The 15,193-nt window shown below is 47.8% G+C and overlaps 1 protein-coding gene and 1 long non-coding RNA gene across 2 annotated transcripts in view; both read left to right on the forward strand.

Annotated features, from left to right (window-relative positions):
• The window catches only part of LOC108504270, an 11,514-nt gene extending 7,171 nt beyond the window's left edge, over nucleotides 1-4,343 (forward strand). Inside the window, exons 4-5 of the long non-coding RNA XR_001877052.1 lie at nucleotides 2,447-2,454; nucleotides 4,331-4,343. This is a non-coding gene — a long non-coding RNA (uncharacterized LOC108504270). The remainder of the gene's footprint in view (nucleotides 1-2,446; nucleotides 2,455-4,330) is intronic.
• Nucleotides 4,344-6,559: 2,216 nt separating this feature from the next.
• SMOX (spermine oxidase) overlaps nucleotides 6,560-15,193 on the forward strand; it is a 12,510-nt gene continuing 3,876 nt past the window's right edge. Inside the window, exons 1-2 of the mRNA XM_017829000.1 lie at nucleotides 6,560-7,135; nucleotides 10,002-10,701. Of these exons, the coding sequence (XP_017684489.1) occupies nucleotides 6,929-7,135; nucleotides 10,002-10,701 (907 nt within the window). The 5' untranslated portion in view covers nucleotides 6,560-6,928. The remainder of the gene's footprint in view (nucleotides 7,136-10,001; nucleotides 10,702-15,193) is intronic.

Below are 15,193 nucleotides of genomic sequence, written 5' to 3' on the forward strand. Positions count from 1 at the left end.
AGAATTGGGTGGGGAGCAGAAAAGGGGATTTTTTTTTCTTTTTTTTTTTTTTTTTTATTTTGGAAAGACTTTTGGCACTGTCCTTTGTCTCTGAACTGGAATGGTGATGGGATGGCACAAAGATCGTTTCAGTTTTAGAGAGGAGTAGTAGGAATTTAAAAGAAACTTTGGTATGGAAAGGATTTAACAACCTGGGGACAACTTCCTGGGCAAATGCAGATGGAGGTAAATAATCTGAACATCTTTTCATATTACTGGGTTGAAAACAGAACCAGAGCCAAGCAGGAAAAAAAGACAGGTGAGATGTGTGTGGAGGAGGATGAACAGCAAGTAGGGCTAGAAAGAGAAGTGAAAATACTGCAGTGAGCAGCATTATTTATGTAAATGGAACAGTGCCAAACTGCAAGCAGGGCTCAGTGATCATCCTGTCTGGAAGATGATAGGAAAATCTCCAGCAAGGGGAGGGCAGACTCTGAAATGAGAAGAGAATACAAAGATGAGAGCTAGTCAGCTTTGAGATAAACCCAGTAAGATAAGGGCTATAACAAGGTACCAGTGTTTTAGAAATGATTAATTTGGTAAATCTACCCTTTCTTTTAAAGGGGAGAGAAAGGGGCAGCCAGTGACAGGAGAGAACAACACATTAAAAGTTAATCTTCTTTGCGAAACACCTAATTAGCTTATCATTGCCACAGGATATCTTTATCTCTAGCAGACAGAAAAAGCTTTCACATTTATGGCTTGTAAAAATGTCTACAGGCACTCACAGCCATAAAAAATATGTAAGGGACAGCTGAAGCCAAGCACAGGGCACCAGCCAACCCCTTAATTGCTCCTGCTGGGAGGTGCTTTCTCTGCCTTCCTCCAAAGCCTGCTGGAATTTCTTGCAGAGGCAGCTCAAGGTTTTGTTGAGCTGCTTGTCCCAGCCTCTCTGGGGTGCCAGGCTGGATGATCTGTAGTGATTTAAGACAGCTGGCTGTGGTTTCTGCCCTGTGCTGTGTAGGAAAAGTGGGAATTAAGGCGAGCAATGTGATCCCCTGAAAATCTCCAGTTAAAATGACTGTAGGAAATACAAGTGCCCTGGAGGGTGGGCAGCCAGGAGCACTTGCAGGAGGTGTGTGGCTTTGGGGACCTTTTCCTCTGGCATAAAGTACAGAGAGTGTTTCACACATGCTGAGTCTGGCTGGGGCATTTCTGGTTTGTGTTTTGTTGAGTCCCCCATTCTCTCAAAGTTTTCATTATTATTTTCATTAGAGTCCATTCCATCATTTCTTATTTCATCTTGGCTGGCCAAAACTCCGTTGCTTTAACTGATGAAATGGGTGCTGGGGAGGAACAGCAGGAATTTGATCTTCAGTTCTGCGTCTTTGCTGTTTTGAGGAGGCAGGTTTTTTTGAGTGGTTTTGTTAAAACATCTTGAAGTTGTCCAGGATAAAAAGCCATCTGACAGATCACTGAGTCCTGAGGTCAGGCTCCTCCCTTGCCTCATAGGAGCTTCCAGACCCTCCTCAGGTTACTATTAGCAATCCCACCATCAAGTCATCCCTTTAGAAGAGGCTGAGATAGCAAAGTCTGTGGCTTGAAAAGAAGGAAACCCCCATAAAACAACCAGCAACTCCCCTGAGGGATGCAAAGCCTAATCAGGGTTGAAGTGGAAAATGTATTCCCAAATGGACAGGGCCAGATTTGTCCCCATTCCAAAGGCCTGCCCTCCTGCACAGCCGGCCCACTCCCCACGCACTCACACACTGCCCAGCTTTCCCTGCAGCTGCTGCTGGGGCTCCAGCATGTGCCTCCAGCTCTGCTCCTCCATCTGGATCTCTCTAGCCCCACTTATCTTGTCGCTTGGACAACAGATTCTGGGGAATACAAAGTGCAGGGGGTCTCCCTTCCAGTGTTTCACTAGTGCATGTGGAGTTTCTGAAGCTCAGTTCTAGCAAGGCAAGGTCTCTGTGTGCTGAGTTTTTCTGGAGTGAAAGGCAAAGCACCCCTGTACCTCCAGAGCTTTGCCTCACTAATTCATTTGGAAAGTCCTTAGGCTTTTTCCAGGCACTTGTCCAATCTTTTTTGGCTGGCTTCTTCTACTTCAATACAAGTTTTGCTTCTTTTTTGTTTGCAGTAGCCTGAATTTTTAATAGCTGTAGGGATGTCTCACAGAAGCCTTTATTTGGTTACGAGGAAGCCAAGCAATCAAACTGCTTGAAAACTGCTCAGCTCTTCATTTCTGTAGCAAAAAGTTCCCTCTGAGGGGCTGTTACCCTGCACTGAAGTCAGTCAGAATCTGTCATGAGCTTGTGACCAAGGTGACTTGAATCCCCTTGGGAGAGCACTGCAAACTGAGCAGTGCCTCCAAGGAAGGTCTCCAGTCCTGCAGAGCATCCACCTGGATTTACAACCGTGCTTTGCCAAGGGAAGCACCATGAGATAGGGCAGGAGAGCTCTCCAGCCACTGTTGTTTAAACACTGTCCTTCTTTGACCATGTGCTGTGTGGGGCTGGCAGTTCTCAGGGTCACTGTCACTGCATTTGGTCAGTCTCCAAAAGGAAAGGGACACCAGCACAGGGAGGGTCCCCAGGCCGTGATGCCCTTGCCATGTATTCATAATCTTCCCACCTTCCTCTCCATTCCTTCCGGGATAACCGGGGAAATTCTGGGGCTGGGGGAGAATTTGGGCCTGTTCCAGCTTATGTCACATCTGCATGACCTTCAGGAAAGTGTCAGGAGTGCGGCCTTTGAGGGCGATGTCTGCAGCTTCAGGGTCTGTGTATAACTCCTGAGAAAATGTGAGCAGGGACAATTGATCTCAGAGTTGCTCTTCTGTCCGTGCTAAGTCCTCACTTCCCTCTCCAAAGAGGTATTTAAAGCCAACTCCCAGGTATTAGTGAAGGCTGGGAGGGAGGTGGTGAGCTGGACAAGTTAAGTGCAGGTGAAAAATCACACAGTCCATCGACCAGCCTGATTTAGAAAAAGTGCCTATTTTTACTTCAGCTTTTCAGTAGGGATTTGGTCCCTCAAGACCTGCTTCCCAGGAACCCTCCCTTTAACAATCAGCTAATTAACAGCCTTGTTATCTGTCAGCTTTCCCTTGTGTTCTGCAACAGCTTCTGGGGGAGGGATGCAGCCAAAGAATGACAGCGTTTTCCACCCTCCTCACCCCCACCCCGTGCTGGGCTTCCTGCCATCCCCAATTAAGCTCCAGTGCCTTGCCTTGCAGTTATCGTGGAAAGCAGGACCAAAGGGCCACCGAGAGTCACTGTTCCCTCCCTGCCTCTATTGCACTGACAGATGTCTGGCCTGGAAACAGCCCGGACCTGTCTCCGTCGGGGTTTTTCACTGCCCGGGGATTAAATCACTGCAGTTTTTAAGCCAAGTGAGAAAAAGACAATGCTATGGATCGTCACCGGCGCTGACAGGAAGGAGTGTGGATTGGGATGTGCTTTCCTGGCCTCCTTCAGCGCGGAGAAGCTTCTTTATTTAGATTTGTTCTTCCTAAGAAACTGCCTTTTCCTGTGGTGGAGGAGCACGTATGTAGGGAACACGTGGAGGTAGAACCTGGTAGGTGACAGAGGGGACATCCCTGCTGGAATCCACGTTCTCTGCACAGACCCTGCTTGTGGGATGCCCCAGAGCTGGTCAGAAAGAAGACAGAAAGATGTAAGCTGAAGTGAAGCTGTTTTAGGATTATGGACATTTAATTCACTCCTTTTAATTTCTGACCTTCAGCCCTTTCTATCTTTCAGCCCCAGGCTGAGGGAGTTGGGGTTATTCAGCCTGGAGAACAGAAAGCTCCAGGGAGACCTTAGAGCCCCTTCCAGTGCTTTGAGGGACTCCAAGAGAGCTGGAGAGGGACTTTGGACAAGTGCATGGAGTGACAAGACAAGGAGTGATGGCTTTAAAGAGGGTTGAATTAGATTACATATTAGGAATTCTTCAGTGTGAGGCTGGTGAGACCCTGGCACAGGTTGCCCAGAGAAGCTGTGGCTGCCCCATCCCTGGAAGCGTTCAAGGACAGGTTGGATGGGACTTGGAGCAGCCTGGGCTAGTGGAAGGTGTCCCTGCCCAGGGCAGGGAGGTGGGACTAGATGATCTTTAGGATCCCTTCCAACCCAAACCATTCCATGATTCTGTGAATTCCCTGCAGGATTGGATGTAAACCCTCAGAAATCAGGGAAGGAAATCTGCTGAGAATAAAGGGTTGTTTGAGGTGTTCTGTGTCTTTTGCTTCTGCTGCTGTTTTTCAGACAGGCTTCGAGGGCCTGCCCAAACCCAGAGGAGCTTGAGAGTGAGAAGTGATTACTTCACTGTGCTGAGAGGAGTTTGCCAGTGGTAGGAGCTGGGAGTTAATGCAGTCTGGTCTTTGTTTTTGCTACCTGCTTATATCCAGGTGTGTGATAATTGAAAATGGAGAGGAGTCTGGACTGTGTGTGGTGTAGCTCCCCCCTTGCTGCTGGGTGTGGTGCTCTGGGTTTGGATGCATGGATATTTTGTCATCACCAGGATCTTTCAGGTCATTCTTCATGCTGCCTTTCACCAGGATCTTGGAGAGAAAGCCACCATGAACTCTCTCATGAACCCTGCTGTCATCACATCGTGCCAAAATGATTGAAGGAGGATGGGTTTTCAAATCCTAAAGTGCCTGTTCCCAATGACTTCAGTGATGGTCCCATAGGAATGATGATGCTTTCTGTTACTGTCAGCAGTTTCTCACCTGGGTAAAGAAAGCCTAGGGAATTCCAATTCCAGACAGCACAATTCTGCTCCTTCTTCATTGGGAATCTACCTTAAATGAGGGCTTCTATTGAACCTTTTCCATAGTTTCTTATACAGGATGTGTTTGCTGCACGTGTACATCAAAGAATACATTTTGAGCATCTTTTTGATTCTCTTTTTTCTGACAGTTCATCTCTTAATGCAGGACTTGCTGTTTTTTCTCCTTGTGCTTCTTGTTTATGACAGCTTTGCCTTCTGTTCTTCATCAAATGGTTCAGCACCCCCAAGAATCACAGAATATCCTGAGCTGGAGGTGACCCACAAGGATCATCGACTCCAACTTCTGGCCCTGCCCAGGACAACACCAAAAATCACACCACGTGTCTGAGGGCATTGTCCAAACAATTCTTGAACTTGAAAAGCAAGGAAATAATGGGGATTCTGAGAAAAAATAAGAAATCCTGATGGTGATTAAACTCACCTGCTCTCTGATCAATGGGATGGCACACACAGGAAAGACTTCACTTGATGGTTCCAGCACGGAGAACTGGGCCTTTTTGCCCTTTCCTCTATAGGGTAGAGAAGAATATAGTGGTTAACAGAAACATACCCAGGCTCACTCCTCCTGTTGGCCAAGTGGTAGCTGGGTTTTAGCACAGCTTTGCTTGTCCTGTGCCTGTGTTATCTGCTTACAGAGCGCAATCAGCTTATGAAAGCTGAGCTGGTTGTGCTGACGCAAGGTCTGTGCGGCTCCGACCTGCTGGAAGTGGTTGGGGCCTCAGAAATCAGTGAACCTGGGAACCATGGGGTGTTGAAACTGCCAAAGAGCTTTTGGCACCGGGGAACAGTGAAGGCACTATTTCCTTTGCTGGAAGCCTTCGTTTCATGTCGGGCGTTGGGCTCCACCTTTCTTGTCTGGGAGTCTCCTTGGAAGGGCTGTGTCCCAGCCAGTGTCTGCATTTCTTTTCTGTCTTCACCAGTTCCACTCACTTTTCTTGTAATTATTCTCTGGTTTTGTAGTTTATTTCCGCCTTTTTTTTTCACTCTTTCACTTATTTTCTTCTTCAGTTTCTTTCTCATCTCTTACTTGCCCTTATCAACTCGTCTTCCTCCATTCACTCACAGACCTGCTCTTTCTCACTCCTACCACTGCTGTGCATTTTTCCTCGCCACCTCCCTTTCCTCATCATCCCTCTATTTTGCCTCCTCAAATTCGCTTTATTCCTAAAACCCAAGAGGAAAATCAGGCTCCTGGGGAGAATCAGAGTGGAAAGAACCTATAACACGGTGGATTAGCCCTATCAGCAGGGAATGGGAAGCTCTGGGAGCCTTTGAAGGCAAGGCTGCCACAGTTTTGCCAGCTTCCTGCCAGATGTTTACTGTTGGGTTCAACTTCTCAGCACGTCCAAATAATCTGTCTCCAAAAAAGGTGTAATCAAGCCATCTTTGGCAGGAAAAACTCGCCAAGCAGGGATGTCATCTCTCCTAGTAAGAGCACTTTGCACCCTGTGGCGTGATGTAAATGGACACATTCTGGACAAACAACTTGTTAATGGGATGAGTTGCACTTCTGAGAGGCATCTTTTGAAAGCTTTCCTGTGTTGAAAGATTCCTTGGAGTTTTTCCATGGAAATGAAGGGCCGTGACACAACTGCAGGCTCTTCTGGCAACATTAGGCAGAAGTACAGGTTACTCGAGGCAGCCACAAGCAGAGGGCTGAGGTGGATGGTGTTTTCTTGCTTTTTGAGTGGAAAACTGGGGTTAAAAAATTGTCAGGAATATCTTCTTCAAAGAAGAATGATTTGTTTGTTACAATGGGTTTTTCTTTGTGAGTCTTCCTCAGGCTGGCTCCTGGTGGGGGGCTCTAGAGATGTCACTGTTTTCCACGGATCTATACCTGTCTTGTGCTCAACAAATCAAACATGTGCACACAGAATTCCCTTGCTGTGCTGGTGGATTCCTGTTTTTCATGGAAAAATAGAAAAATACCTATGGAACTACTGAGTTCCCCCACTCTGGTGGATTCCCTCTGAATAACGGAGAAGGTGGAAGGGCTGGTGCCAGGTTAGAGCAGCCTGGGATTGCACCTGAGACACGGAGATGGGAGAAGATGTGAGGAAGCCCTTGGGTTCTGCTGGCAGGAGAAGGTGATCTGACTGCGCTGGGTTGGGATGGAGGATAAAGTGTCCTGCTCGGGGCATGGGTTCTACTGGGAATCATGTTGTCCATCCTTCTGTCCTGTCTCTGGCAGGTCTATAACCTGACTCAGGAGTTCTTCCAACGAGGTAAACCAGTCAATGCCGAGAGCCAGAACAGTGTGGGCGTCTTCACGCGGGACGTCGTGCGCAAACGCGTCAAGGCCGACCCGGATGACACGGAGGCCGTCAAGAAGCTGAAACTGGCCATGATCCAGCAGTACCTGAAGGTATGTGTTCATGCCACTGGGGTTATTTTTTTGGTTTTAACTACGATCAGACAAATCCTGAACCTCGGGACCTGGCAGAGCCTTGCCCAGCACTGGGGAATTGCTTTCTGTGTTTGTATTGACAGCTTTTCCTCCTGAGGCAGATCCGGAGACAGTGGGCTGAAAGAAACAATGCCTTTACTCCTTTTTTTCCCCCTTAAACTCCAAGCTTTCTAATTAGAAGTGGCTTTCTTAGGCCCTGTTAAACTTTCTGATGTGATTTAATGTTTTTTTACCACCTGAAGCTACTTTATTGTCAGGGTCTTTCAGCAGTGTCTTGTCTTGTGCCTTACACATGATTGTGCTTGAGTGTTTTTTACCTCTGTCCATATCTCAGAGACCAGAAGAAATGTAATCTTGATACTAGTAGTTTGCTGGAGAAGTCCCCAGAAAGCATTTTGAAGGTAAAGCAATAAAATCCAAGGTAGACTGTATAAACTCATGTCCTAATCATCTTTCCTTATGGCTTTCCTAGTTCTTTTTAGCTCCTTGATGCCTTGGCTAAAAGACTTCTCTGTGGGATGAGGACTTAACACTGCATCAAGCAGCACTCCATAAATACAGTGTAACAACCATTTCTATTTTAATTAGAATGACCTAAAATCTCCTGAAATGAGGCAGGGGAGGCAGGCAGCACTTTGTCATGTGGGGAAGTGTATGGAGTTCACCATTTTCAGTGGGAACCCAAAGGAAAGAGAAAGATGTAAAGAGTCTGACAGGAGGTTTGTGATAAAGCTGAAGTTTGAACCCTGGTGTCCTGATATCTCAGTGTCCCAACCCAAAAACTTGTGTCACAGGGTGTCTCCACAGTTGCCACGTGAAGTTATTTATTGTGTTATCCATGCGAGATCATCCATGCAGAGAGGGTTAGTCATCTGATACAGCTCTTGTTTGCCTGGCGGTTTCTTCTGTGGTTGCTACAGGTTGCCAGAGACTTTTCTGCAAGTCTTGCAAATCCCTTCTCATGTGTAAATACCTGAGAACAACAAAGCTTCTCATACTTAAGACTATCAGATGAGAAAGTGGGGATTAACCGGTCTCAGGCAAAGTATAGTCTTGGTAGTTGCTTGTTTTTCCCTCTGGCGTTTTGGCTTCATGGTTGAAAGACTCAAACAGGCATGTTTGAGGTGTTTAACTTCACAACGTGGAGTGTCCTGTTGGGGCATCCAGGCAGGATGAGCATCCTGTTGTGTGCCCTGGGGTGCAGGTTTGTGTTGTGGGTCAGCAGAACTGGCCCTGGGGGTGCGTTGGGAAGTTCTCACTCAGCCAGCAGATGGGGTGGAACCACAGCACGTTCTGAGGATGGGTCTTCACTCAGTCTCCACAGGAGTCATTGAGCAGTGACCAGGATGGGAAAACCACCTGTTTGTCCCTGCAGTCACAGGAGCAGCCTGTGAACTACTTGGTACGACCTTGACTCGTTCGCTTGACACCTTATCCCAGCACAGAGATTCTGCCCTGTACCAGGACGCTCCACAGGGAGAGGGTCTAGGCTCATCAGGCTTCTAAACATAGTCATTAAAGTCTGGAAAGGCCTGGAAAATGGGTCAAAGGGTGAGGCAAGGAATTGTAATGTTCCTTTTGCCTAAAATGCTTAAAGAATTATAGTGTGTGAGTGATCGTGACTCCGGTGAAGATTTTAAGATCATTGTGTCCCGTGCATCAGGATTATCATTACAAGCTTATCACAAGACAGCCCAAACATCCTGCCTTTGTTCCAGGGATTGTTGGAAGCTACGGCTGTGCCTAATACTCCTACACACATTAACCAACAGGTTAATGAATCTAAAGCTTTGGTAATCACATCAAGGGAATCAAACACACGTGTCTTACATCTTGGCATTTCCCTTTCCCGTCTCCTTTGGTTCCTTCTGTGCTGGGTGCTCTCACCTCCAGCAGATTGTTAGTTAGCTGATTGCTGACTGACAGCACGCTGAAAGCTGCAGACAGCAGAAGGAGCTGCCAAAAGTTTTTCATGGCTCCTTATGGGAACATCTATTAACATTGGAACGAGCATCTGATTAACGCAGCTCCAGCTTCTGCTGTAGGAGCACCAAGAGGCTGATCCCTGGCCAGTGGAGTGGGTTTTAAAGGATAGAAAAGAGTCAGAACTGTAACCCACAATCGTCCAGAAGCAAAGACATCATGGAATCACAGAACCCCAGCATGGTTTGGGTTGGAAGGGACCTTAAAGAACATCTAGTTACAACCTCCCTGCCATGGGCAGAAATGGCTTCCACCATACCAGGTTATTCCATGCCCTGTCCAACCTGGCCTTGAACGCTTCCAGGGATGGGGCAGCCACAGCTTCTCTGTGCAGCCTGTGCCAGGGCCTCCCCACTCTCACAGTCAAGAATTTCTTCCTAATATCTAATTCAACCCTCTTTCAGTTTAAAGCCATCACTCCTTGTCCTGTCCCTTCGTGCCCGTGTCCGAAGTCCCTCTCCAGTCTCTCTTTAGGCACTGGAAGGTGATTTAAGGTCTCCCCAAAGTCTTCTCCAGGCTGAACGCTCCCAACTCTCTCAGCCTGTCTCCAGAGCAGAGGGGCTCTAACCTTCTGGTCTCTGACCTCTGGATGATGCAACTGTTGCAGTGCAACCCAAGCTCATTACCATGACAAAATGGTTTCTCTGGTTGCAAGGAAGGCTAAGGATTGATTGTTGTCAGATCCTGTGGCCAAGCACTTCTTTGCTAGCAAAAATAACGTGGTTTCAGAGTGCCATTCAGGACTCCCATCCTGTGCAGCTCCTCTGTGCCCTTGAAACGTTGTGCTGTGGCAAAAGGAGTTGCTCTGTGGCAATGTTGCTTTTGTGTTGCTTTCTCTTAGGTAGAGAGTTGTGAGAGCAGCTCCCACAGCATGGATGAAGTCTCGCTGAGTGAATTTGGGGAATGGACCGAGATCCCTGGGGCTCATCACGTCATTCCTTGTGGTTTCATTAAAATTGTGGAGATTTTGGCCCGCTCCATTCCCAAGTCTGTCATTCAGCTCCGCAAGCCGGTCAAGTGCATCCACTGGAACCAGTCGGTCAGCAAGGAGATTGAGAGGGTGGCTGACCACAACAGTGACCTCCCTGAGGAGAACAAGAGCTCTGATGTCTTCGTGGAGTGCGAGGACTGTGAGTTCATCCCAGCTGACCACGTCATCGTGACCGTGTCACTGGGAGTCTTGAAGAAACGCCACGAGAGCCTGTTCCACCCCCGCCTGCCCGAGGACAAGGTGATGGCCATTGAGAAACTCGGGATCAATACGACTGACAAGATTTTCCTGGAGTTCGAAGAGCCTTTCTGGAGCTCTGAATGCAACAGCATCCAGTTTGTCTGGGAGGATGAGGCAGAGAGCGAGAGCTTGACTTACCCCGAGGAGCTGTGGTACAAGAAGATCTGCAGCTTTGACGTGCTGTACCCACCGGAGAGGTACGGCCACGTCCTCAGTGGCTGGATCTGTGGAGAAGAGGCTTTGATTATGGAGAAGTGTGATGATGAAACTGTGGCAGAAACCTGCACCGAAATGCTACGTAAATTTACAGGTCAGCCGTGCTCTGGTGGGAGAGGGAGCGTGGGGCTGGGGTGTTGGATAACCACGAGGAAGGAAATGCTTTAAAGTCATTTTTAGTTCTTTGGCATTTTATGTCCCTTTGAACGTGCGTGTGCTCCCTGCACAGCTCCTGCTTGGGTGTGCCTGAGAGCTATTTATATACAGGGGGGCTGATAACCAGCTCAGGAAGTGGTGGGCAGAAGTGCTTGAGGATTCCACATCCTCTGCTTTATTTAATCACAAATAACTCTTCACACAAATAACTCTCCAGCAGCTGAAGCTGTCAGACTCAGTACCTCTGAGGACTGGTCTCAGCTGTGGAAAACAGCAGGGCTCTTTCAGAAGTTGAACCAGTTTAGATCAGCTGAGATGTAGTTGAATCACATCCCTGACTTCCATTCAATATCAGCTCTGTGGAAATCTCATCAGCCTAAATTTCAAACAATCCGTTGATCCTGAGAGCTCCCCTTTTCTGGGTGCATCACTTAAACCTTCCTGGACTTCCCAGATTTCGTGTTTATTGAACACACATCACATTAAGGGCAGCAGTTGGAGTTATTGTTATACTGAGAAAATCCAAGATGAAATCACTAAAACAAGTAATACTGCAGAGGTCTTAGAGATCCTCTGATGGCTGAAAGAAATAGAGATGGACTTATTAGCAGCTTTGAAATAAGGGTTTTGAATTTATACATGATTACAAGAGCAGCATCCTCCACAGTTAGATGTGGTTTGTGCTCTTCAGGAGGTGTGTCCTGTGATTAAATGATTTATATTTTTCTGCCAGCTTGTGTTAGGCAAATCTGAACACCCAGTGGGTTTCCAGCCTTACCACTTTCCATAGACCTCCAACTAACTGGAGAAATGTGCTTCCACAAGTGTAGCTTTCCCCTGTCCTTACAGACCATTTGCTACCAACAATATGGAGATCTAGAAAATCATAGAATTACAGAATGTGCTGAGTTGGAAGGGACCCATCAGGATCATCCAGCCCAACTCCTGGCCCTGCACAGGACACTCCAAGAATCCCCCTATGTCCTAAGAGTGTTGTCCAAATGCTCCTTGAGCTCTGTCAGCCTTGGTGCTGTGACCACTGCCCTGGGGAGCCTGTTCAGTGCCCAAACACCCTCTGGGGGAAGAATCTTTTTCCTGAAAGGGCCCTGGAATCTGAGGAGTGTCTACATAACTGGCCACTGCCAAAAGAGGTTTCAGATTTTACCACTCTTTCCAGAAATCCTGAGTGTGGATTCAGAACCTCTAATGCAATGCCCAGACCTGCCCCCTTGTTTCAGCTGGTGCCTCCTGAGCTGTTTGTGTTCGGGGTGTTGGGTGTCCCTACGCTCCGTGTCACGTCAGTTCCTACGTACCTTCCTTCCCTCTGACCTCACCAGGCCACTGCAGCTCTAGGCAGGCATAGCAGGAGGCTCTTCTTTCTCAGGCCAAGTTGTTCCAGTGCTGACGTCTCCCAGAGTGTACAAACAACCCTGTTTGTTGCAGCGTTTCTTGTTTCAAAATTTTTTTTTTTTTTTTTCACAAAACACCTCAATTCATCAGTGGGAATTTGGCTCTCAGGGTCTTTCTCAGTTTGGCCCATGGGAATATTCTCTCCCTCTTCTCTCTGGGCTCGTTCAGTGTTATTGTTTGCGTGTGTTGGATGTTCCTCTCTTCCTCCCAGGATGGAAATATGTTGGCTCTGGGTCCTTGGGTATGTGCTGCAGTTGCTGTTCCAGCTGATGCTGCACCTGGTCACTGTCCATCAGACTCCTCAGCAGGGTGAGCTCTGTCTCAGCCCCCTGCTAATCCCAGGATATTTATCCCTGGAGAATTTCAGACTGAATTTACCGGGCCTTGCTCTACATGGAGCATTCCGTGCACCAGCTGAGAGGTGGCCTTGCTGCTGTTCAAAACAGAAGAAGACCTGTTGTTGGAGCACCCATTACACAGCATGAGCTGTTCCACTTTCTGCCCCAGAAAAACTTGTTAGTTCGTAGAAAACCTTTTCACAGATCTTGCAGGACAGCCTGGCTGAGGGAGCTGGGTTTGTCCTGTTGCCCTTGTTCCCGTTTTCCCTAGCAGGTTCACAGAAGGAGCAGTACCTCAGGGCTGATCTGGGCCAGGTGCCAGGCTGGCTGAAATAACAGAAGTGTGCTCAGTTCTCCGTGCACCTCCTGCCTTCTCTGCTGATCTGTTCCATTGGGAGTGGGAGAGGGAGCTGGACCAGCAGCCTGCTGTCTGTGATGCACCTGTAGCCACTTCTGAACACAGCTGAACACCACCAAACTCAGCTTTTAAACCTTTCCCACCACTCAAGTTCACATAAGTCAGTTAACCAAGTTAGGAAACTAGTCCTACCAGGATCCTAAGCTCAGTGGAAAGCCTGGGTCTTCCATAAGGCAGCTCAGATCTTCCACACCTCACTTGGTGCTCTGTGACATCTTCTGAAGCAGCTTTTCTCTACTGAGTATAGAGGGAGCCTTATATTCAGTAATGAAAGTAGACAGTTTGAGCCTTTTAATGTTCACTTTGCCTTTTGTGCCTTTCATGTCCTGGGTATGAAATCCCCCACACTCTTACTTCTTATTCTTCTAAGAAAGAATTGATGCATTACCAGGTGGGTTCCCATCTTCTGCTGTGTTTTCCCAGTCTGTTGCCCATGGTGGCCTTTCCTTTGGCTTCAGAGTTTGTTATGCCAGTCCTAAGTTAAATCTGTTCTTTTAGACTCACACTGAGAATCCCTCTCTGTGAATTGACCTTAAATTTCACTCGCAGGCTGCAGATTATCTGGCTTTGCTGTGAAAAGCCCTGAGGATTGTTCTGACCTAAGAACCATCGACAATTACTGCTTTTCACAACTGGATCTGATTAAATGGAATACCTCAGAGCAATTAGGAGTCTTGCTCTGCTGTCTTTGTTGGCTGAGCTCCAAGAGTTAGAAGCCAGAGGCAGTAGCTGTAGGCCTCAATCACTGGAGCCTGTCAGGCTGTGGATGGAGATGCCCTGAGTTGTCCTCTCTGAGCTCCAGCTATTTATCTAGAGGGGAACAGATCTCTTTTAGGTTCTGCTTCACATCTCCCAGCCCCATGTGGGTGTCTGGGGTACCACGATGTCTCTCTGGTGGTTGTAGTTCCTAATGTGTGAGTAGTACCACAGGTCTCCCTTGATGGGATCTTAGATCCCTGCTCTCAGGGGTGTCTTAATCTGGATCTGTGAGTTGATTTTAATAAATCTCTGTAGTCACACCTCCCAGGAGCTGAATAAAAATGGGATTGTGTGAGGCATCTGGATTTGTCTTCCACAGCTGCACAAGTGGAAATATGTGGCAGAAAAGTGTGTGCCCTCCTACTTCAGTGAAGGCCAAGATCCCTTTTTTAGCCATTTTATCTCTCTTTGGACAGTGAAAACTGAGAAGTTTCCACATCTGTGTTGTTACTTTTATCTGTAGGCAAAGGCATGTACGTGTTTACTCTATTTAAGAGCAGATTAAGTCCAATTAAATATGTTCCCTGAAGGACTATGGCTCCCAGTCTCTGTAGTTTTTGTCTTGCAAACAATGGTTCAGGATCAGAGCTCATGTTACATGTTTCAACCAAAACCCTCCTCTATTCCTGCAGCAGAAGTGCACGTCTCCTGATCTTGCTCTTAGAAGCAGTTGCTGACATTTAAAGGTGCAGAAATGCAGAATGCAGGGGTACAGTGGTTGCACAGTGGGCTCATGGGTCTTGCTAACATGGTTTGATGTCCTGGAGAACCTGGAAGGAGCTCATGAGAGCTGGTGCCTCTGCAGCACAGCCGGGGAGGGAGGCTGGCTTCGGTTCTGGGAGCTGGTACAGCTGTGTTTTGGTGTGCCCAGGCTCCTTCCCCTGCTCCACACTGACAGCTGGTTCAGACATCCCTCCCTGAAGCTCTGCCACCTTCCCTAGGCCACACACTTCACGTGTCTGTGCTGCAGTCTCCCTTGAGATGGAGTTGCTACTTGAGGAGCAGTTCCCTGTGGGAAGGCTGGTGTTTGCCTGTGTGAGGTCATCCCTGGGAAACTGCAGAAGGACAAAGCTGGTACTTTTGCCAGTCTGAGGATTGCTCTGTTCAACATGAAGGCCAGCAACTGCTGGGTTTGTGTCACTGGGCTGGTGGCCCTACAAGCCCTATTGTGAACAAATTTCAGCCGTTTCACAGACCTGTGGCCTTACCTGCAGGCTGACAAACCCTCATCTCATGAGGGTGCTCCTCATGTTAGTCATGGTTTTATCAACATCTTGTTGACTCTTCTGGACATGGAAACACACACCAGCTACAGGAGAGGCACCCCCAGCCCTCTGCAGAGACTCCTTTGATTTGAAAATCCATCATTGCTTGTTGTTGGGCAGTGCAGGGTGGTGGGTGGCCCTGCTTGGGGGTCTGTTGTCTGACGGCTTCCATGGTGTGCTCTCCTGGGCTTTCCCACAGCCCTCAAAAATAAAACACCATAATTTGTTTCCTTGACACAT

This window comes from Lepidothrix coronata, unplaced genomic scaffold, assembly GCF_001604755.1.
Source record: "Lepidothrix coronata isolate B3197 unplaced genomic scaffold, Lepidothrix_coronata-1.0 Scaffold156, whole genome shotgun sequence".
Taxonomy (NCBI): domain Eukaryota; kingdom Metazoa; phylum Chordata; class Aves; order Passeriformes; family Pipridae; genus Lepidothrix; species Lepidothrix coronata.